The 25,405-nt window shown below is 28.3% G+C and overlaps 1 protein-coding gene across 1 annotated transcript; it reads left to right on the plus strand.

The window, feature by feature from the left end:
• Positions 1-90: 90 nt before the first annotated feature.
• On the plus strand, positions 91-25,307 carry Cdc37 (cell division cycle protein 37). The gene is made up of 10 exons (XM_016059914.5): positions 91-452; positions 8,215-8,348; positions 8,457-8,613; positions 10,003-10,053; positions 14,093-14,158; positions 15,006-15,164; positions 15,270-15,385; positions 16,142-16,262; positions 19,753-19,821; positions 23,015-25,307. Exons 1-10 carry the CDS (start codon positions 420-422, stop codon positions 23,198-23,200), a joined length of 1,092 nt encoding a protein of 363 aa, XP_015915400.1. The 5' UTR covers positions 91-419; the 3' UTR covers positions 23,201-25,307.
• The last annotated feature ends 98 nt before the right edge of the window (positions 25,308-25,405 follow it).

Here is a 25,405-nt window from a genome sequence, read left to right on the forward strand (position 1 = left end):
ATTCAGAAGGAGGAGGAGGAGTTGTTGATGTCTGAACTTCACGGCTATGGTCACGGTTACGTATCTTAGCAAAGTTCTATCTTTCCTTGATAAGTTGTTTTACAAATGGGAAGGAAATCCCTTCGAATTTTTCTAATATTTTTATTTCTTTATTATTTTTAACTAATTGAGAATTCCGTAATGAATTTGTTATTTAAATTAAATTTTTAAGATAAAACTGAAGTGAAGGAAGTTTATGTACCAAAGAGCTCGGAGCGTGAGAAACGGGTCTCAAGAGACTAGTTGCGATTTCTCAATTCAATTCTCGAATTTACTTTTTCGGCACCGTTATATATTGCCGCAACTTGAACGTTGTTGACTTCTTTTCTGAAATCAATCTTTGCAAAGTTTTATTTGATTTTGTGACTTTTAATTAGAAAATGGTTGATTACAGCAAGTGGAAAAATATTGAGGTAAATTTACCAAAGCACTAATTTGTTTATACTTTGTTTATTTATTGGTTAAACCGTCACCAAGTGTCAAAGAGCTCATTTTACTTTTCTCTTCTCGTTATATACGATCTAAAAAGACAAAATTTCTATCTTAAGTCAATTTAATTAATTTCAGTTATCTCGCTATTTTTAGAATCTTGTGCATCCTTTGAAATATAAATAAAAAGATTTTAATTGCAAACGCAAAAGTTATTTGAAAATAGCTGGAGCAGTTATTTATGCGAGATCGGTTATCCAATTTTATCTCCTGTACGTGTTGTGATAAAGAATTTTTGCTGTGAGCTGAAGAAGTAGCATTATTTTAAATGTCACAACATAGAGCTTATGTTTTCTATGGAGTGAAGAAGACAGCAGCGAATTGTGATTAATCGCTTTATTGTTTTAAAATATATGCTAGGAGATGTTTGTAGTGTCAATGCACCCTTTTTGGTTAATGAATTGGTCATCTCATTGCAGAGCCAGATTCCACAGAGCTCAGGAAACCACTGTACAACAATGTTTTTTCCCAGTGGTTCACATAGGCTGAGATTCTCCCCTCTGCGAGATTTATAAATTCGCCTTATTTTAGACTTCACTCAAATTTTTTAAAATTTTAATCTGAAACAAAGACACCATGAAGAGACATTCTGTAATTTACATATCATGATATTAATTAATAAGGAATATTGCAATGAATTTTGAAAAGTACTAAATTGGAACATTGTATACACTTATCATCAACTAACCACATTGAAATGAAATTAATAATAAAAATACGAGAAAATAACTCACTTTCCTATAATAATTACTTTCAAAGTTTAAATATGGATTATTATTATTTGTCAAGTGGATTAAAAAATATTTTATAAAGGAAATTTTTTTTATTTTAATTCATATAGCTAGGGTGCATGTTATTTGCATATAGGTGCATATTATTTTAATTCATATGGCTAGGGTTAGAAAGGAGGGGTTTATTAAATTTGAGGTAGTTCCTTCAACCACTCTAAATTGTTTGCCTCCTACATTGACCCTTATGGCCATCAGTTTTAAACACAATCTGAGATCTCAAGCCAATAAACAGGTGGACCATCCAGACCTCTTGAAACAGTTGGCCCTAGAGGTTGTTAATAGTATCTCTTCTGGCGCCTTGGTCATCTACACTGACGTTAGCAAGTTGGAAGACGGTAGAACCGGGAGTGGTGTTTTTGTCAACAGCAATGATAGTAAAGTCAGGATCAGTACCCGAAACCTTGACTGCTCAGTCTTTAGAACTGAGATCATGGTATTGAGACTGCCCTTAATTATGCCCAGACAACTGATAATAATTCCATTTGGATATTGACCGATAGTAGGAGTGCTATTCAGTATTTCAAGAACTGGCTGGAAATATTGGATATTCCTGGTCAGGAGATTATGAAGCTTCTATCTGAGATAGGCCTGAGGACACCAATAAGCCTCCAGTGGATCCCATCGCATGTCGGGGTACATGGCAATGAGACAGCCGATGTGCTCGCCAACAATGGCTGTGATCTTCCTATGGACTGTTTGAACCGTCTTACTCCCACTGAGATCCACTCCCTGGGAAAACATTGTTTGCTTCCAGTGTGGCGCCGTACTCCATCCCATCAGTGGTATGCTGGCAACCGCCCTGGCCTATCATTAACATGCTGCGGCCCTCGGCCTTTCCAATCGGCCATGGCCATCTTAAGTTTTTAAGGTTTCAAAATGGGGAGAAGACTTTCCAACCTTGTTCCTGCTTACAACCCGCTAGTCCTGATCACCTTCTTTTTTGCCTTGGCGCTTCTTATAAGCAGCTGCTCGCTGATCGGGACTTTCTGCAGATATATGGGGAACTGATGCGACGAGGCCTTCTGGACCTGGTCTAGGCTTTCCTTCTCCAGGGGGATGTGTAACAACAACAACAACACAACAGGGTGCATGCCTAAATACTTAGACATCCTATGATAATTTTAATATAAACATCAGTATTTCAGATCAGGGGTCTGTCTAGGTTTTTCTGAGAGGTACCTATTTTGTGAAAATTTAGACATAATTTGTGAGAATTAAAAATCATATTAAAAAATCAACTCAAAAATATGCAATCAGAGTTTGCCACTTCACAGGAAAAACCTGGAAAGTACAGGGAATTTAAAAATCACTTAAAATAACAGGGAATTTTGATTTTTTTTTCTTTACAAACTGGGAAAATACATGGAATTTTGTTTCTTATTTTTGTCTTTTAAAAGATGGTGACCACTCAAAGCGTAATTTATGAGATATTTAGCCATGATATTTCAGCTGTAATTAACTATTTCACTTACTATGGCATTATTTAAGTATGGTCAGCTGATTTCCCACCGATTCAAACTAATAAATATAGTTTGCCCTATATAGCTCATACAAGACCACAGTAATTGTTGTTTTCTCTTAAAATATTGTGTATATAATATGTAGAGGGAAAACACAGGGAATTTTTTTCCAGATTTGAGTGGCAACCCTGTACATTTTCTGTTTCTTATGGGATACAAAAATATAATTTTAAGGAAAAGTATTTTGTGAAACTACCGTTTTTCCTAAAGTTGAATTTGTGAAGGTACCTCTGAACAGTAGTAAATTTCGCTTGGACAGACCCCTGCAGACAATTCTTTTAATCTGTCAATTTAATAATATATTAGCATGAAATAAATTCTTTTAAATAATTATAATTCTTTTTATTTATCTTGATGGGATACCTGTAAGTGAGGTAGTCTGGGTAGCTCGATCCTGATTGGTTTGTTGAAACGTGGCATTTGTTTACTTTAGCAACTGTTCTTTCCATTCTATTTTGAGTAAGTCAAGCCCATCAAACATCAATTCTCTTAACTGACACATACATTCTTTCACAAAGATTCTTTCTCAAAGATTTCAATTCTTTCACTACAACTCCAATTCAAAATATTAGAATAACCAAAAAAGACATTGTATTACCTTATAAAATACGTGATATCTTTAAAAATAAACAACGGTGGCGAACGGAAAAATTATTAACCGTCCACAATTAGTTGACATATGATATTATTGTTCACACGCGCCTAAAGAAGTATTAGAGATTTTATAAAAAAATATTGAAATTTTTCAATATATTAAAATATTTCCAGAGGCGATTCAAAATATTAGAATATCTGTAAAATTGTGTGATTGGTCAATGTTAATCATAAAATTTGCATAAGTTGCGCCACTGTAGAGCTAGTACGCGTATAAAGGCTCGTTTAAAAATCAGATTTAGTTAGTTGGGAGTTGAAATGGGTCGAACGAAAGACATACCACACTCTACCAAGACAGCGATTGTGACTCTACGCAATGAGGGAATTAGTCAACAAATGATTGCCAAAAAAGTTAATTGGCCTCAAGGAACTGTAAGTAAAATTTTAAAAGATTATTCTACAAATCAAAGTTTTAAAAATAATCGCTCAAATAGTGGTCGTAAACGAATAACCACACTGAGACAAGACAGAATGCTGAAACGTGTCGTCACTAAAAATCGCTTCTAGAGCTTGAGATTCATAAGTAGAAAGTGGAGAGAACAAGGAGTGGATGCCTCAACATCTACCACACTACGACGACTCCATGAACTAGATTTTCAATCACGTGTGCCCAAGAAAAAGTCTCTACTTACACGCAAGCAAAAATGAGCCAGAGTGAGGTGGTGCAAAGACAGATTGCAATGGGGTATTCAGGACTGGAATAATGTACTTTTTAGCAATGAATCGATGTTTTGCGTTTCCCACGGTCATCAGGGTGTCCGTGTTTGGCGTTGCAAGCAAGAAGCTTTTACCACAGATTGCTTGAAACGCTCAGTGAAGTTTAGCACTTCTGTAATGATGTAGAGGTGTATGAGTGCTGAGGGCTTAGGAAAGCTGTGCATTTTGAAAGGAAGGGTAAATTCTGAAGTATACAAGGAGGTACTTGAACATTTTATGATTCCGTCATCGGAAGATCTATTTGAGGATGACTTTATCTTCCAACAAGACTCTGCATCTTGCCACACGTCAAACGCCACCACTACTTTGCTTACTAACAATAAAGTCAAATTACTTCCTTGGCCGACCAATTTACCCGATTTGAACCCCATTGAGAATATATGGGGTTTAATGAAGAAACGCCTTTAGGATTTAGCTCCAAAGGACAAAAATGAACTCATAGAAAGCGTGAAATCCGTTTGGGCAACTATCAGCAAAGATGACTGCAAAAAAGTAGTGCATCGTATGCAAAATCGTTTGTGTGACGTTATTAAAGCTAAGGGAGATGCCACTAAGTATTAACTATTCATGCAGATTTCATTTAAATGAATTATGCTATTTTTGTTCATGTTATTCAAATTTTTTGAACCACTGTGAAAATTATTCTAATTTTTTGAATTTTTAGAAAAAATTCATTGTAAAAGCTTTTGCAATATCATAATAATTTATTTATGTTATGTTCATCTACAAAACATGTAGAATGCGATAACACACTTCGAAATTCTCAGGTATTCATTTTTACCAAAATAAATGCATATCTCAAACCACTATGTGCTTTATTTATCATTATTCTAATATTTTGAATTGGAGTTGTATATATTTACACAGAGACTTAACACAAAGACTGGCATGAAGCCTTCGTGGAACATAAGCTAACTATGCATCGAAGTTGTCTGATACACAAAACAAAAATATATCACGGTTACAATAAAACATATAAAGAAATAATAAATCTAAGTTAAAGAAGTAGATTAGAAAGAATTCTATTTCTAATTCAGTTTGTGATACACCTTTGTATATAATTAAAATTGAATTTATTTATGGTTAATTAACATTCTAACTAATGTAGAGAACCTTAGCTCAACATTAACATGTCATTTTGATGATAAAGATTAGCTGGCGCTGATGTCATAGGTCACATGTGTGGGTATGGGAGGTCTTCTTGAAAATGGTGTAATAATATTGACACAAATAAAAAATGTTAAAAATGATTGCACAATTCGAAACTTGTGGGTTGTTATAATGTATAATAAAAAAGATCAGGATTTAAAAAAGCGCGTGGATAATAACCTCCTATTGAAAAGTTACTTAGATTAACTATGAACTAACGAGACACAAATAAAGAGCTTCAAAAGTGATTACTAAAATTCAAAATTCACATTTCATAATTTTTGTCAAATTAAAAGTATTGCAATTTCTAAAACTGTGAAAATTTGTAGTGACCAGATAACCACCAAAAAAAAAAAAGATTGAAAATGTTTCTATCGATTTAGAGTGATTGAGAATTTTTCTATCGATTTAGAGTGATTCACTTATTTTTTATTATTCTGTTCATGCGCTGCCACGAGCAGTAGATTGTGCACCCCTATGATAGTATATTATTTCTGGATCTTGCACCCTCAAACCTCCAATGCCCGCACCACGGGGGTTGCAGGGTGTATTGTTTAAGCCACTGTCCTTTTTGCTGATAGAGAAGCTGTGTAACAATTTCCAACATTAGGGTACACAAAAGACAAAGAACTCAAGGTTTGCATCAGAAATTGCAATGTGTCCTGGAAGTCACTAAAGTATGACAGATTTGGAGAACTTATTAAATGAAAAGGACCTATCGATATTCGTCACCGACTCATAAGGTTTGAGTAAAAAGTGGCTACTAAGCTATTAGAGTATACCAGCCTTTCGTTACTAACTGAAAATTTTCTGGTCTACAGGTGAGAATGAGCAATCTATCTCACCTGAATTTATAATTCGACATCAATTTATAATATGAATTTAAAGAATTTTCTTGTTCTTTCAAATTAAATTTTTTATCATTGCTACATTTACAATCAATAAAACTATTTATTTATTGCCTCCTCTTTTTAACAAAACTATGTTTAGTATTAATGCAGTGTTTTCATCATAGAAAAAAAATGGGTGAGAATTTCTCACCCTTTCTCAAAAGCAGGGTGAGATTTCAGAAAGTTAAGTGAGATTTCTAAAAACTAAAAAAACACAAATGGACTTGAAAAAAAAATTCTTTTATTATAATACATTTTTAACATCTTCTATTTTTTAAAGCATTGAATATTCTTGCTGCATCATCATAGAAGATTTTGCCTTTACTAGGTATTTGTCCATCTTACATTAGTGCATAAAAAATTTGAACGTCTTACATGAAAAAACCTTACCTACTTTAAACACATGGTTGCAGAGAAATGTGTTCTGAAAGGGGGTTCCGTGGTTCGGTTGTGTTCTGTTGTTCGAAAAGGTTCTGAACAATACTGGTAAATGGGGATGCTAGATAACGGAGCAAATGCCGAAAATAATGAAAGATCCAGGAAGAAAAGTGAAACGGATTTTGTTCTAAATAGCGTAATTCGAAACTTCTTCCAAAATGCGAGAAATTCGTGAATTTTGAAATTGATTTATAGAATGAGCGAATTTCTCGCAGTAATAATTTTTTAATGCGAGAAAGGAAAAAAATATGCGAGATTCTCGCGCTGTAGTGAAAACACTGATTAATGTGAACTATTCTATTGAGTGGTGGAACTTTACATATCCTAGTATAAATAAGAATGGTTAAGGTGTCATCTTGATTTCATTGAGGAAGCATCAATGACTTTCTTAACTTTCTATTATTTAATTTTCAAATACAGTGTTTAAATGCAAACACTTTTTGAAACAAACAGCTAAGATCTTTTATTAGGTATTTAATTTTCCTTGGAGCTAAAATCTGAAGAAAAATAGATTCTATGGTGTCTTGCGCTCACAATAAAAGTAAAAAAGAAATCATGTTAGTGACTTGAAAGAGCTTTTACAGCTAGACAAATATGTTCTTCTTAAATCTAAATTTGGTCAATAAATTGGAAAATAAAAATATTTTTAAAATAAAAAAAACTTTTCCAAAATACTAAAACTTTTCCAAAACATCTCCAAAAATATGTTTTATTTTTGGTTTTTATGGAAAAAAATGTCTTTTGAAATGTAAAAAATACTTTCAAGTGCTACTATGAATTTAAGCAACATACTATACTCAAACTTATTACTAGGTTTATTAGAAGTATGGAAATTTTGCGTGCAAGGTAAAAAAAATTTAATTTATAAAAAAATGATTTAAAGACAAAATAATTTAATTTGAATAAATAATTTTAAACAATATATTTGAGTTTGTGGTCATTCTAATTTCAAAAATAGTTTTTAAAAATATTATCATATACTTGGTATCAAATTGCTATGAATTTAAAAGGTCATAACATATACTTTTTTTCAAAAAATTGAAAATTTTGTTGGGAAAAATCCTCTAGACACTTAAAGGCTAAGTTTGCTGCGAGTATACATGGGTGGACACTCTATCCTACCCTTCATAGATTTATCCAAATAGTTTTCCTTACATTGCTCGTGCCTACCTATTATAATGATTTCTGGATGACATTTTGTATCTTAGCTCTCTTTTTTTCAATAACTCTTTAAACCTATTTCCTCTCCATATGAAAAAGGTTAGTTATTGCATGTATCTCTACTATTATTTTGAGAAGTTGTATTGCTTTATGAACATTATGTCCTATAATAGTTAACTTGCTAGTAATCTATTAATTTCAAATGTTAAAAAAATATTTGTTTCTGATAAATATTTTAAATTTGTGAGAGAAGTTACTATTAAGATGCAGAATATTTGATATTTTGCTTAATCACTGTTTTCGTTACACTCCTAGTTAATGAACTTAAATTTGACTAGAGTTTTTAATTGTTTACTTTTCTTCTAGATATCGGATGATGAAGATGATACTCATCCAAATATTGATACTCCCAGTCTATTTCGATGGCGCCATCAAGCTCGCCTTGAACGAATGGCTGAGTTTCAGCATGAGAAAGATGAATCTGAAAGACATGTTCAAGAGTAAATCATTTAAATTTTTTTAAAATTTTATTTATTATAGTTTATTTTTTAAATGTTCAATGTAAATAAATTATTTTGTTTATAACTTACTTATATCTTCCTGCATAGAAGTCAAAGAAAAATCCTAGATGTCAAAGAAAAAATAAAATATGCAGAAACAAATAGTGATATGAACATGGATGAACTTAAAGCTGAACTATCTAAGCTTGAAGTTGAAGATAAAAAATTGCAACAAAAAAGAGAAGAACTTTTAAAAAAGGAAAAGGTAACTTTTTTTTATCCATGTACTGCTTACATTGATATTGTAATTTAGTTAACTTTAATTTGTATTTTTTTAATTTATTGTTTCTCTCTTTAGGTTTTAATGTAAAATTGTGTATTCAAATAAGTCAAATAAGTTTTTTCTTTCTCCCTTTAAATTTTGTAATTGTTACTTTTGAGCATAAAAATGACTTGCTTTTAAATATTTTCTATGTACAAAAAAAAAAAAAAAAAAAAAAAAACTAAACTTTAAGAAGAAAAACTTAGATAATTTCTTTTAGCATTCACACGCCTGCTTAATTTAATTACTATTCAATAAATAATATGCAAATTTAACCTTGGGAACTCTAGAAATGTCAGCAATGAACACACATAACATGTTTCTAACAACTCTGTTTTAAATAACACTAATTTAAAATTACTATACATGCATTATAAATGCATTTAAAAAATTGGCGAATAACATATTGAATTCAGATTTAACATTTGTTGAATTCAGATGTCAGATTCAGATTTTGTATAAGTTTACTCTATTTCATTTCCTAATTTTAGAATTTATATTTCCCAATGTGTTGATTTCTATGAAATCTGGTTCCTATAAATCAATCAGATATCTCTGCCAGCCAGCTTTGTCATTCTTAAATGGATATTGTTAATGTAAACAAAGAAAATTTGTTAAAGAAAATATGTGTATTAACTTCACATTAAAATTAAACGAAAACTGTTTTTATAAAATTAAAAGTTAAGGAAGAGAAAGAAAGAAAAATGCTGTAAATATTTATGGTTGTTACAAGTTTGTCAATTTATTTTTAAAAAGTTTTTAAATTTCAATATTATAGTTTGACCTTTTCTCTTGATCATATTCAAATTTAAATAATTTCATTATTAAAATTTTCTTTCCATTTCTAAAATAAAGACAGAACTGGTTTCTAATTCAAATAGGCACTGGCATCCGTTTAAACAAGATTTGGTTATTTAAATGTTTGGTTTTATTGTTTTAATATAAAAAATAATTAAGATTTCAGTGAAAAACTACAAATTAAGTGCAAGATTTGTGTATGATATGATATTCTTGAAAAGTTAACCTACTTACTTAATAAAAGCCCAATCCTTGAAAAAAAAACACAGAGTTTAAAATTAGAGTTGATATGAGACAACTCAAGCCTGTCATGGACCTTCATGAAATGATACCGATTGTTATTAATTGACTGTAGAGCGATGGTATACAGGTTAGAATATTTTTTTAGTTTCTAATTTTTTTTTTTTGGTTTCTATTTCTGATTTCAATATAGTACTTAATGATTTATCAAGATTTTATTAGCTTTTAAAGTTAGAAAGAAAAGACTGTTTGAATTAAAATTTTTATTATTATTATATATTTTTTTATTTGCAGCTTATGCCGTGGAATGTAGATACTATTAGCCGAGAAGGATTTACCAAAACTGTAAGTACTTATTCTTACAATTTAAATTGAGTTTTTGTGCTGGTTATTGTTGAGTTTAAATAATGGCCTTCTGTTATTTTGTTTTTATTTGATTCTAATATTGCTCTCATGCATGTATTTATTTCATTGTTTTTCTGTAAAACATTCTGTTTTTTAATGGTTACCTCGCCAATGCTTTTCTAATTTTAATAATACCTTCTTTGATTCCCTAGAAAATTAGCAAATTCCTAGGTCCATAGAGTAGTTCACTCATGCATTGAAAGTAGTTTTTCAGTAGATACATTAAACCAAAAGTTCTTAAACTGTAGGAGCAAGTAGGGCACTATAGAGACAATTTTTGTATTTACCTTAAATTCCTTTACTTTTTTTTCCTTTATTCAAATAACTTGTTTGCTTAAATTTTCATGCATCATCAATAGTCTGACATTGTAATTTCGGTTAAAAAAAATACAAGAAAAGGCAAAGACTGTAATTTTACAAAAAATTTGTTTAATAAACATTACATAGGAATACAGGAATGTTACACAAATTTGAATTAGCGATTTACGCGTTATGAGGTGCGTTATGAGGTGCTCATGCATAAAGTGGGAGAGTGCACTTCCTACATCAGCTGTCATGACCAGATAGACCTCATTTGATGATAGAAGCAATAAAATTAAATAATCTGAAAGTTTTTAGCAATACAATTAAATAACCTGAAAAATATTTAGCAACAAAATTATAAAGCATTTACATACATAACACAACATTACAATTTTCTGTTACAATATTTTTAAATATTATAATGTAAGAAAAATTTCATATACTACCTATAGTAAAACAAATATCAATGCAGCAGTTACACATTTCAATAAAAAAATTGAATTTCAAATGAAGATTTGTAATTCTAAAGAATTCACTAAAACAAAATAAAAGAAATCATTTGTTATAAAATTTAGATTCAATCAAATTAGAAAGGAAGAAAAAAAATTTAGTCAAAAAGTTTTTCATGAAACAAAAAGATATAAATTTTGAAATAGGCAAACAAATTAAGTCATTTTCTCCTTGTCAGGTCATGGTTTCATGTACTCCAAATATGGAGTCGTTTTGACTGATCTATCAACAAAGTCACATTTTTCTACGTCATATGTGTTATTATTTTTGATTTTTGCCCCTTTGTAGGGTCCCAAAACTTTTTGCCTCAATAAACCTTTACTAGACACTGTCCTTTCTAGTCTGTGTCCTTTTAATTGCTACTTGACTGTTAGTTCAAATTTTTGTGTTTGTTTACGACGGAGATTGTAATAACACATTTAATTTTGAACCTTGTAGATTTGGTTCTTTGAATAGCTCATGTGATTTCATAGTTTTGAAGTTCTATAATATTGATATCATTTCTTGACTTCATTTTCATACCAAAAAGGAGTTCGAAAGGGGTCATCTTAATACTGAGTCCAGTATCTGTTGCAGTTTAGGTACATTTCTCCGTATTGCCAGCAAATAGTCATGAAAGGACAGAAATAATGGTAGAATTTTTTTCTCAACCTGGCCATTGGATCTTAATCACTTTGTTGTTAAGGTAACATGAGTGATTTTTTCTTTGATGCAGTAATCTTGAAATGCCACAGAGGTAAATGCAAAGCCTCTATCTGTAATTATCCTCGCTGGGTTTTCAAAAATATAACTTTGCTTTTGTAATCGATCAATAACTTCCACCACCTCTGTAGTTTTTGTAGAATAAAACCAATTAAATTTAGTGAAGGAATCAATAATTCTTAAAATGTGTTAATATTTCTTTTAAGTGGTTGCAAAAATTCCTAATTGGTCTTCTAAGTGATATGTCTATTGGATGCAATAGACCTCTGATGGATGTGCCTTGCTCTTCGGAGCTGCCCAACTTCAAAGTCCATGTCTAAGTGATGTGCCATCTTTCTTGATTGGATGTAGCGCACAGTCTTGCCCACATATATGATTGCCACATTTCTTCTTAAAACATTTTCAACTTAAATGATTTAATATAATGCCTTCTTTATTATATTACACAATGCAAACCTTTTTACATTACTTTTTTAATGCAACTTTGTAGTTTCTCTACTAGGTATTTATAGTTTTTTGAAATATTTCTTCTGGAAGTTATATATTTTATGTTTAAAGTTTATTTTTGGAAATTTACGATACTTATATTATTCTCTGAATTATAAGCAAGACAAATCATGTTTATATATGTTTTAAAAAGAACAAAAAGTTATAAATATCCTGAATTTGGGTATTTACCAGAAAAATTTCTTACAATTAACAAGATCTGTAAATTCATTTCTGAATTAACTAACTGATTCGAAGAAGGATCTACATTATTCTGTCTACCATGTGAATAATTTTGATTTGATGAAAAATTAAGACTTTAAAAATTTGTTTCAAGCCCCTCATTATAGGAAGGGAGAAAGTAAGTTAGGTAGCCTTGACTGGCATCTACGGAAGAGAAACCATAAGTAGTAGAATTCTTACTTGTTCAATTTGTATGGAATACTGTTGTGTTATTAATTTCACTTTTATTTTCGTCTTCTGATAAAAAGTATGTTTTTTGAAATTCAGCAATGGTTACAAAGCTTTTAAATAACTAGGACACAATTTTTATGCATCGCCTTCAATATTAAATACAAGGATCCGCGCACCTGGAAAGTCATGGATTTCGGTGTTGAACAAAATTTGTCTTGAAATGTCTTGATTTTAACCATTAAAAAAAAAAAAAAAAACTCGTGGAAAGTCACGAATTTGGGTCGCTGAAAAATCTAATTTTTGAAATGGAATTTACCTCCCCAATTTCACAGTGCTCCAAATATCTGAATTTGTCACAAAATCCCTACTCACAGTCACATTTTATTAAAATACAAAATTTTCTTATGGTGTTCTTTAAAAATTATGTTTTTTCAAGAAATGAAGGAAAGAACATCATTTCTTGTGCAAATTATATTTTAAACTTCCCTGATTTCAGAATTTATTTATTTATTATTTTTATTTTATCTATTTAAAGTTCTAGCTGAGGCAAATATGTGTAAAAACTTTATTTAATAATGTATATTAAGAAATAAGATTTTAGATTATTCTTTATTAAATTTATTCAAATCCATTTAATCTATTTGATGAAAAATACTTTTCCTACAAATACTGTACCAAATATTTGGCCTACCAAGTATTTTGCAAAATAGCTGAATACCAGATAGTGGCTAATTATTTGTTGCATCTGCTACCATAACTAATTTAACAAACCATTTATTAATAGGACAGAACAATTTATACAAATAAGAAGGCTAACTGCCTCATTATAAGCTTTTGCCCACTTCTCTGCTGCACTTGGAATACGAAAATACTTGGTTACAACTGTTTGAGTTAGAGATTAATGGGCTATGAGGTGTGCGCATGAAGTGGAAAAGTGCACTTCCTACAATAAATGAATAAAAAACTGTGCCAGGCTTATTAATTAAAAATTATTTACAGAAAACATAAATATCTATTTTAAACCTTTTTAAATTCTTTTCACTTCAATTATCATTTTATGTTTTTTTTTCTTTTCTTAATTTCCATTGATGTTTATCTCTACAAATAAATTTCTTGTTCATGTCTGCATAATTTTGAAAAATTTAATGAAAAAAAGTGAACGAAAATGATTTTACTTAACAACAACTGTTCACTGCACTCTTCGTGTATTTTTTCACTCTTCGTGAATTCTGTTTTGACATTGCTATGAAAACCCGTAGTTCTAATCATTGAAGGATGGTGCAACACCGAAATTGATGTTTTACAGGCAGTTTTTAGTTTGTTTCTGCCTGGGAAAGAATTACTTCAGTAACTATGTGTAGCTCTTTCAACATGGCTGAAGGGAATGTTGCAGAACTTGGAAATATAACTGCTGATTTTAATGATAAACTGATAAAGGTTTTATAACAAATTAAAGCAAATGTTTTTAATAGCATGCAATATTTAAAATATGCTTGTTATGTTTATTAAGTGCTGATATTTATGTTAAATTGGTATTTAACTAATGTTTTCTGAATTGTTGTAGGTCATCAATAAATCACTCCCTCCAAAAAAAGAAGAATTCACAGAGGAAGAAAAGGCTGAAAGACAGGTAAAATATGTGCTTTTATCAATGAAAGTAAACTTATAAAATAAGGGGCCGTTCAAAAAGTACGTACACAAAAATGGAGAAATTTTAAACCCCTCCCCCCCTTTGTACATTACCGTACATAAGGTCTTACTCCCCCCCCTTAGAGTACGTACATTTTATTAGTCTACCCCCCTTTTTCATAAAAATTAAAATAATTATGTTTTAAATAAAATTAAACATTTACTTAAGGAGGGTGTAGGATAAAGTCAAATTTAAATTTGGCGTATGTTTATAAAGTACGTACTTTGTATAATACCTCCCCCCCTCCCCATCGTATAAAACCGTACATAATAGCAAATCCCCTCCCCCCCCTTCGGGATGTACGTACTTTTTGAACGGCCCCTAACTAAATACAATTTTTTAAAGAGCAACAAGTTAAGAATTTAAATGAATATTAAATTTGCAAGTAGTTTTAAAATATCAAATTTTATAGCATGAAAAAAATTAAATATACTTTTTAAGAGGTGATAATCAAAATATTTTAAAATACTTTGTGTAATTTTAACCAGAAGATATCAATTATGGATGTTTAAATGATTAAAACTTAACCTAAATCTAAAGTTGGCTTGTATGTGGTAATATCTATATGTATAATTTGTGAAGCGTAACTTAAAAAGACAAATAATTAAAATTTATTATAATGAAATCTGAAATAGTTGCCTTTTATCATTTTAATAGAAAGCTTAATTTTTGCTATGAAGTTCAAAAATTAGTGTGAAGCTTTTAGAAAATAAATATTGCTGCGGAAAAAAAATTGTAATAAAATGTGCATCTTATTATAATTAATACAATGCAATTATTTTTTTAGTCAAAATTTAACAAAGAAAACGAAAAGCTTTTGAAGAAATTTGGAATGTTTCGAAAATATGATGATAGCAAAAATTTTCTAAAGGAACATCCACATCTTGCCTGTGAAGAAACTGCAAATTATCTAGTTTTGTGGTGCATTAATCTGGAAGTAGAAGAGGTAATATTAATGATTCATAAATTATTTTTATTAATTTGGTTATTTATTAGTACATTATTTTTTATTATATTTTGTTGCTAATGCTTTTTTCTTTTATGTTTGCAGAAACATGAATTGATGGAACATGTAGCACATCAATGCATTTGCATGCAGTTTATATTAGAACTATCTAAGCACCTGAGTGTTGATCCTCGATCCTGCATTAACTCTTTCTTTTCTAGGTTAGGATATTTTCTGATTTTAATGTTGCCCATTTGTCATAGTCTAACACAATACAGTTGAATTTAGTTAAGAAGCTGCTATGTATAAAGGACTTTTCACAAAATCTTGTTCTATGTAAAATAAGTTATTAATATTAAATTTTGCTTATATGACTCAAAGATATTTAATAGTAAAGACATTTATATAGACTGGAAAATTTTAACAAGTAGAATGTAATGCAGTTTTTATCAGACTGTGATTGATAAATTGAATTTTATACAATTAATACTTCGGTTTATTAAGACTTGACACATATTTCAAACTTACTTTATTATTTTTTTCATACTTAATGAGTATTTGTTTGTCTAACATTATTTTTAGAAGTTCGTATTTTTTTCTATAAAAATGGTTATTTATTAAATTATGTGTGCGGAAAAAGCACCTTGGTTTTCAAAAATAATTTTCGCATAATTACAGAAGCAGGAACCTGGCAAGAAATTAGACTAGACTGATTATTATTTAAAAATACTTAATAAATGAATTTTTTGTTTCACTAAGAAAAACTTTAGTTTTTAAGGCTCTTTTATATATTTTATTTATTTTTCAAAATTACAAATAATATTGCAGAGCAACTTTTTATATGATTTTTTTGCATGGGTTTCTGGATAATTTAATTTTTGTATAAATGTTTATATATTGAGGTTTAAAAAGACTTCATAACTGTTATTAAATTTGATATTGACTTTTACTACAAATATAAATTTAATTATTTTCAGAATCCAGATGGCAGATGGTGAATATAAAGATGCTTTCTATGCTGAACTTGAGTCTTTCAAGCAGCGTGTTAGAGATCGTGCAAAAGCTAGGATCCAGAAGCTTATTGAAGAAGCTGAAGAAGTAAGTTTTCATTGCAAAAAATTATGTTAATGTATTGTCTTTAAATTCTTCTAGAATTCTTTTGAATTTAATGATGTGTTTTATGATGTAATTGAAGCTATTACTCCTCTCTTTTTTATTCATATTAAACTTGCACTTTCTGTTATTGGAATTCAAAATTTATAATTAATAAATTTAGTGGAGGGTTAGAAACAGTAGTGAACTTGGTCGTTTGAATATAAAAAAAAATTGATTCTTTAAATTTAGTAGCATGGCTAAGTCATTAGGAAAGGATTAATACAAATATTTCTCAGATAAAATCTTAAATTGGAAACTAATGAACTGAAGACCCAAAAAGGGATAATTTAATAATACAACAAAATATCTCACAATAATGAATATTTCAAACATGTAACTCATGATTAAAAACAGAAAGGTTTTTAATATAGGTAGATTATCAAAAATTTATTAACATTGTGCAGCAAATCAAGGCCCATTGTGAGCTATAGCACCAAAAAAGAAATAAATTTAATAGAAAATTGTGTTATTTTAACAGTATTGAAATTCCAACTGCAAATTATGTGCTTATGAATTAAGTTTACATTTTCTTAATTTTTATAAATATTTTTTAACAATTCATATAACTCACTTAAATTAATATTAAAAGTAATATTGAAAATATGTTTTTTTTGTTGTTGGTGCTATTTAGAAAATAGTGTGAAGTAAAATGTGTTAATATTACTATAATAAAAATTAGTGTCTCCTTTTTAATTTAAATATAAATAGTTCAAAACATTAAATAATTCAAGATTAACTGACATTCATTCACTTTTAATATCTGACTGATTAATTTTTGCTCTCCAGGAATTCTCTAAAACCAATGCTTTTAAGTTTTTTCCAACGCTCGAACCAACCATTTGTTGCAATTTTTTTTTTTTTTTTACCCAGTTGAGCATCTAAATTGTTTCTTTTTTGGCAGTATAAGTCTCGAGCATCATATTATGATTTTCCAACCATGGTCTTATAGTTTTTGTTTTAAATTTCTCATCTTCTCCAGTTTAATTTCGATTGAATTTGGATTGTTTTATTTTGTCTTTCTCTTCTAATATGATTATAATGATTTTTCAAAGTGGCTTAGAAATGTTAATTGCTCTACAGCATTGTGTTAAATACTCTTTGTTAATTTATCATTATGATTTAAAAGCTTGATCTTTTGTTTAATGTTAAATTAGTTTGCTTTGTGCTATCCATATCATCAAATTCTATGTAAGTGAGCAATGATTCGAACAATAGCATAGGGAAATAAAACAGATTTCTTTTGAATACAGACTAAATATTTATTAGGCCACCAATATGATTTTTCAAAAATGAATAAATAAAAACTATGCTAACATTAAAGATGATAATGATAAAAGAAATTGATAATTTTAATATGACTAGAAAAACATTGATAACACAATAAGAAATTGATAAATATTAACTGCAATCACATCGAGTAGATCCTGCTGTGATAATTAAATGCTCTAAAGCAGTGTTCCCCAACCTTTTTATCACCTGTCAACATTTGATATTTTTACCGCAGCCCGCTGGGGGGGGGGGCGTTGATTGTTTATATTTTAGATTATTTTGATTTATTAATTTTAATTTAATTGTATTTAAACATGCCTTCAAAATAAAATACAGTCACACCAAAAAATAAATATGAAGTGATTTAACATTTTAACTTACTAGAACGTTAAATCAATTAGTCAAGATCGAGAGAGAAGACGAAGTTCTTCATTAGTTCCAATGTAAATTTCGCGCCGTGCTTTCGTGTTTTATTTATGATATTTACAGTTATGATGATTGATTATTTTTAATTAAAACTAATTGAAAGAGAAAATAGTTGTGGTGGTTTTCTTTCTTTTTTTTTTTTACTTTTTAAACATTACTACTTTCCGGGGCCCCTTTTTAAATAAATAAAATTTTAATGGAACACAAATATTTTTAATTTGGGTTATAAACCTAGGAATTTAAATTCAATTTCAATGAAATGGGCGACCCAGTACCATTTGATCCACGGACCGGGGGTTGAGGAACACTGCTCTAAAGCAGCGGTTACTTATTATTATTTTTTTTTCTGACATGGAACTCTAAATGATCAAATTTTTTCTAGTGGAATCCCAACTTCATTAATGAAGTTCATTAGTGGCTGTGAATGTATACTAACTGAAGAAATATTACTCATTGCTTTGAAAAGATTAATCTGAAGAAAGAAATGTCATTATTGTTTAATCAATTAAAATTTTAAATTGGATTCAACTCTAATTAATTGAATTCACAGGCCTGGAGTGACTTTTAGTCTAGTTCTTAATTTGTTTTTGGTGTGAGCATAACCTGAAAGGAATAAAATAAGCTGAAGTATGGTTTTTGAAGGGGGGAAAAAAACTATAATTTATGAGAATAGTATCAAAAAAATGTACTGTTTAAATTAGTAAATGAATGATTGCAAAACTCAGTTGTACATGGCTTTTACAAGCACTCTTTTAAGTTTTAACTAGTGAGCGACTGCAATTAGAAAATTTTGTACTTCTTGTTTTTTTAAAAAAAAGTACTGAAGTTAATATAATGACTATTTTGTGAAAAGTTAGTTTACATTTTATTACATTTTCCTTTCTTTCTATTAAATATATTTGCTACTAATGGTATTCATGTTTTTTTTTTCTTTCTTTGTAAAAGTGCCATGTGAAGACTCAGATCTTCTCCTTTAACGAATGTTTAAATTATTCTTAAACAGCTTTTTTTTTCAAAGAAGCATTTTTAATTTTAAATATGGTTTTCTTATTTTGAATTGAATAATTTTATCAGAAACTCTGATGTAGTTTATAATAAAAGCACATATTTTTCATAATTTTTTATTATATTTCAAGCCACTGCTTTAAATCATCATTGAATGTCCTAATCTTAGTTGAAAGTGGTGTCCCTAAATTTCTCTCCTAGTCCTGCTCATATTCATTCTTTTCATTAGGGTTGATATGAAACTTTTTTTTCATGTTTTATCTTTAGTGCATTAAATTGTTTTTATCTATGAACAGAAACAGGTGAATAAAAATGTAGGTTAAATCAGATTAAACAATTTAAAATTAACTGCGATGGTTTAAATTTTTGTTTTGTATGAGCCATTTTTGTTTTGTTTAAATTATCCCAAATTTTGTATTTCTTTTTCAACAATGGTTTTTGTCAATTAGAATTTTAAATAAATCTAACATTTTTACATTCCTTTTTGAGTTAGTAAATGTTATTTTATCTTAAAATTTGCTTCTATTGAGTCAAATATGTTTGGTTTCTTAAATGATTTGTATTTCTGTGTACTATATTTCCCAGTGTTTTTAATTTCAAACTATTTTTGTTTTTGCCATTACTATCATCCTTCACTACCGTAACAAAATATGGGTCATATGTTTAATTGTTAAATTATAGTTGGCAAATTAAAGTATTTTTCTAATAAATTTTCTTGTTTAACTATTTTTAGGAGGAAAGACAACAGAGGTTAGGTCCTGGTGGGTTAGATCCTTTAGAAGTACTAGAATCTCTTCCTGAAGTAAGAATTATTCTTTAATTTACTACTATTATTTTACTTTTTTTACTTTTACTTAGATTAGAAAAATAATACAAAGTTTTGAAAATTTTCAGAAGAGTCAAAAGGTAATTTATTTTATAGTTAGCTAAATATTTGGTATTAAGAGTTATTATTTGATTTTACTGTTAATTTACTTTTGAAAATTTTAGTTTATTGTTTATATTAAAAAAAATCTTTCTCGACTGCGAACGTTCTAAAGTCAGGCTGAATTGTGCTATTTTATGTGAAAACATGATTATATGTACTCATTTTATAACAAACATCCAATTTCAAATTGTACTTTTTACTTTTGGATTAGCTACAATAAAAGCCAGAATATCCAAAATTCAACTGACCGAAAAACTCAAATAAAGATTGTGTAGGCCTGTGCCACTTTTTAACTGATAAAACTCTCACTTCATAAATTTCAAAATGGCATTTATGTATTGGTGTATATTAGGGGTGCACAATCTGTGACTACAGAAATGTGGCCTGCGGGAGCTCCTAAACGCAATAAAAAAAGATGTTGAAATCACACTTTTAAATCATCATTTTTTGATGCGCTCAGTTTTCACAGATTCTGCAGTAAATAAATGTATGTTGTTTAACGTGCTTTCCTCAAACCGATTTTATCATAAATCTGAATGGTTTTTTAAGCTGGAATTGGCTGAATCATTTTGCTTTTCCATGAGATTTTGAAAATCCTGAATTTTGCTAACGATATTATTACGAAACGAGACTTTCAAATCGCCCATTTAAATAATTACTTCTCGGTGCACCTTATTTGTGCCGATTTCATTGTAAATCTAAGTGATTTTTTTTTTTTTTGCAATTATTTCTTTTTTTTTCCAACCATATTTTTCAGTAGTTTTTTGCCCAAGTAGTATAAAAAATTCTGATAATTTTATTACGACATATGAATTTTAAATCTCGCATTTGGCATATTTTTTTTATGCTGAGTTCTTCATAAATGTAAGGAATTTTCGTAAACTTTTTTTTAAAAAAATTATTGTTACAGAACCCGTTATCCGGAAATCAGAAAACCAAAAAACCGGAACGAAGTTCAATAAATTTTCGCACGATTTTTAAAATTTTTTTTTTTCCCTCATAAGATTTTAGGATTTTTTTTTCTTTTTTGAAAGATGTTTACCTTACCATCATTTTGGAAATAATCATTAGTGTATTCCTTCATTGTTTTTTCTTATTTTTAAGATTATTTCCAAAAAAATTTTTTTTTGTTGGGTTTAACAATAAACAAACTGCTTTTTGTAGCGATTCAGAAAACCGGAAGAATCAGTTATCCGGAATAGCGATGGTTCCGATCGTTCCGGATAATCGATTCCCTACTGTACATCTATTTTCGATATTAAAATGGAAATTTTTTTTAAAAAAAAGGAGTATTAGTTTTTATTTTTGAATGAATTCTAATAATTAAATGCCTTTAATTTTCTACAAATATATTGCTAAGTTTATTGATTAAAAAATTAGAACACTAATGTTTAAATAAACATTACTATATTTGCCGTCAACATGTCTAAATACATGTGCAGCCCTTTGTTAGTCAACCTACTGTGCAAAAAAGCCCTTCATTCTAAAAGGTTATGCACCCTGTAAATATTATTATTCATATTTTAAGGAGCACGTTATACCTGGTGTTTAATGGCATTTATCATTTACCATTTAATTTATAAAATAATTTAAGCAATTTAATATATGTTGAAAAGATAATTTCTCAGGAAATAAAACCCCTTTTTTTGCATGAATATTTTTTAAAATATTGATCACCATAAGCTCACAAAAAATCTGCTGGAAACTCTTTAGTTGAAAAGTTATTTTAAAGAAGACATCCTAAGTTGCAACAATAGAAAAATAAGTTGAAATGTTATAACAATTGATTATGCTGCCATTCCCTCATAGATAAAAAGGCAAGGTAATATTAAACTTTAAAAAGTAAGATTATTCAAGTGCAAATTATCCAGAATCTTTTTTTATTTTATTAAAATTAAAAAAAAAAAAATTTTATTTTTACAAAATTATTTTTTAGATAATTCTGTTAATAAACAAATTTAATTTTATAATTTGAATTTTTTTAGAGAAAATTGAAGATTGAGAGAAATTGAGATTAAAAATTAATTACATAGTTAAAAAAAAAAAACTTTCAAGCAAAACAAAATACTTCCATTTCAGTAATATGTAAACCAATTATGCTTTACTTTTAATTTCACAATAATTACGCTATGTTTTTTATTTTACTGTGTCAGTTTAAAAATTTCTTTAAAGGAGGAGAACTGTCAAAGAAAATAAAGTAATAAAAATTTATTGAAAAAGAAAAATTCTTCTGTTCAAAGTTGTAATTTCTATTTTTATACTATTGTTATTTATATATTAGTATTTATTTATATCTTTGCGTTTATTTATATATTGAATTAATGTGTGAATATAATAAAAAAAAATTAACATTGTTTTATGACTGGACCTATTTTTTAAAATTGTTTCAGTAAGTTTTCGTCATCAGCCTAACTAGAAGTTGCTTAAATTACTCAAATAATTTTCTAACATTTGCTACTGTATGTTTTCTCTCTCTTTTGCAGTTTGATTTAACAATGAATGTTTACTAAATTTATATTACATGATAATAAAAATATATCAACTTTATGTATTTGATATTTTTAACTGAAATTATTTTGTTAACTATGTAGCCATATAACCATATATAAGTCTCAAAAAATATCTTAAATTGACAATGCACACTATCTAATGTCAAGAGAAAAAAAATGACTGTTTAATTTTCAGTAATCCACAAATAGAAAATCAAATATTTTAATTTGATATATTTTCAAGGCATATAAAATATCTATTTTCAATTTTTCAACTAAACTAGCATTTTCTTTTTTTCATTGTTTGCTAAAAGGTAGGAAATATGTCATTATAATCTTCAAATTTTTTATTAAATCACTTGTTAAATTTTTATATAATTCAATTTTGAACGATTTGTTTGAATTTTATTATTAAGCTTTGGTATAGTAAACAGTCTTTCTAGTTTTAGAATGTTATTTTTTGAAACATTTATAAATAAATTCCAGTGTATATTTTTTCTGTTTATATAAAAGACTTACATTGTAACTTATAATCTTTTGCAGTTTAAAGTGTGTTCTACATATTTTTAAAATTTCAGGCTTTAAAAACATGTTTTGAATCGAAAGATATCGAGCTTCTTCAAAAAACAATAGCAACAATGCCCGAAGATGAGGCAAGATACCACATAAATCGCTGTGTTGATTCTGGCCTCTGGATTCCGGATGCTAAAAAAGCAGAACAAGAGGCTGCTGAAGCAAAAGCTGCTGAAGTAGCTGAGCAATGATTCATCGAAAATAACATAGTATCTTAAAAATGTACTGTTTAAATTAGTAAATGAATGATTGCAAAACTCAGTTGCACATGGCTTTTGCAAGCACTCTTTTAAGTTTTAACTAGTGAGCGAATGCAATCATAAAATTTTGTACCTCTTGCTTTTTTTAAAAAGAAGTACTGAAGTTAATATAATGACTATTTTGTGAAAAGTTAGTTTACATTTTATTACATTTTCCTTTCTTTCTTTTAAATATATTTGTTACTAAATTAATGGAATTTTTTAATTTTTTTTTTTTGCTTTGTAAAAGTGCCATGTGAAGACTCAAATCTCCTTTAACTAATGATTAAATTGATACTAAATAGCTTTTTTTTTTTCTTGAAAGTTCTAGGGGCTTTTATTCATTTTTTTGGTTCTATAATGTTAAGTTGAAATACGTTCAGTTTGTTCATAATTATGAAGTAATTCACGTAATGCTGTTAATCAAAAGTTTGGTTAAAGTTTGAGATTTTATAATACTTTAAATCAAAAATGTATGGTAAACACAATAAATAGCCTTATTCTTCAACTAAAGAATTTCAAAAGTTTTCTTTTTTTCCCTTTTTTTTTTTAAATATATAGGATGATTTAGGATATTGTGTTAAATAAACAGCTACTTAGGTAATTTTCACAAAATTTTAATTGTTATATTTAGATGTAATGTAGATTAGTTTCTTTAACCAAAGATTGTGACACTAAGTTCAATTGAGTTGTTGCATTTTGGATGGGTGAAAAACATGTAGTTTTTTTTTCACAAATAACTAACTTTAAACACAGATAAAAATTTGCAAAATAGCAATTTAGTTTATTTGCATGCTTTTTTCTTCACAAAGTTTAGCTTAAAAATTAAATTTTTCTGAAAAGAAGAAAGATTTTTAATTTATTTTTAATACCTTTAATTATTTTTAGTGGATTTTTTCAAAAAGTTCAATGCGTAAAAGATGAATTAAGAAAATATTAAAATACAAGTAAAAAGGATATTTTTTTTTATTTAAGTCTTTTAAGGAAAGAATAATTAAACATATATTTCTGAACATAACCTGGGGAGTTTTCTGAGAATTTTTGTAATCTAAAGTGGGGGTTTGGCTTATGTTGGATCCTTTAATTTCATAAAATTTCATGTGAACATCTCAATTTTTTAAAATCTCTCTCTCTGTACGTACATATTCACAAACATACTATGCAATATATAACACCATTGATTGCTTTTAAAAATTCTCTCTGGAATGAAATATCAAGTTGAAAAATCTTAATGTAGATCTTATTTTTATACTGTGTAACCCTTATCTTTTTCTGTTTAATTTTTTCAAACATTTCCTCCACTGAAAATGCTTTTTAATTTTCCAAAAACCTTGGTAATGCAAGAAATTGTTTAAATATTTATATTGTATTTTTTACTCTTTTTGCAAGTCAAAATACTGAGATTGAATTTATGAAGGTGTCGAAAAAAAATTCAATGTTAGTGTAAATAATTTTTGACATTGCAGAAAATCTTTGAAGAAAATAAAGATTGATATATTAGCTTATTATTTTAGAATTGCAATGTTTGAAGATTTTTAGTACAATGATATTTTAAAACATTTATTATTTTTTAAACAAAGCTGAAATTTTTTAAAAGCCCTTATGACTCAAGAAATGTTTTGTTTTGAATTAATATTTCAGTTTATTGGGCATGATATTTTAGACTTCATATTTTTATTAATGCTACATCCTAATATAACTTATAATTTAATATTATCGCATTATAACTTATAATTTAATGTATCGCAAGTTTTGTTTTTAAAATTGACTGTGTGTTTGATTTCTGTATTTCAAAAATCTGTCCGCTTTTCTAAGCATCTAAAACTGTCTTTTATAAAGACTTAAATCTTTATTTGTAGCTGGACTTAATTTGAGCTTCAATCAGATTACTTATAAAATGTTACAAAATATCTCTTCCTGTTGGTTATACCATCAGTATGTAACATGAAGTTATTTTTGTAATTGTTCTAAATTTGAATGAAGGCTCTGTTTTGAAATAATAATACTCATACTTGCATTATAAAAGTTATTATTGTATAATAAAAGTTTACTTCTTAGATATGGTTTTCTCTTATTTACTAAGACATATTCTTGTGTAATTTACATTAGTACTAATAACAACTTATTCTTATTTAATATTTTATGTTACCAAGTTGA

This window comes from Parasteatoda tepidariorum, chromosome 7 (assembly GCF_982258835.1).
Source record: "Parasteatoda tepidariorum strain Cologne lab strain chromosome 7, Ptep-v5.0, whole genome shotgun sequence".
NCBI lineage: Eukaryota > Metazoa > Arthropoda > Arachnida > Araneae > Theridiidae > Parasteatoda > Parasteatoda tepidariorum.

Excerpts from the sequence above, each read along its gene's own strand:
- Cdc37 (XM_016059914.5), top strand. The coding sequence starts at position 420 with ATGGTTGATTACAGCAAGTGGAAAAATATTGAG. Across the intron at positions 8,349-8,456 it reads TCTGAAAGACATGTTCAAGA|AAGTCAAAGAAAAATCCTAG; the intron begins GTAAATCATTTA and ends CTTCCTGCATAG. Across the intron at positions 8,614-10,002 it reads AACTTTTAAAAAAGGAAAAG|CTTATGCCGTGGAATGTAGA; the intron begins GTAACTTTTTTT and ends TTTTATTTGCAG.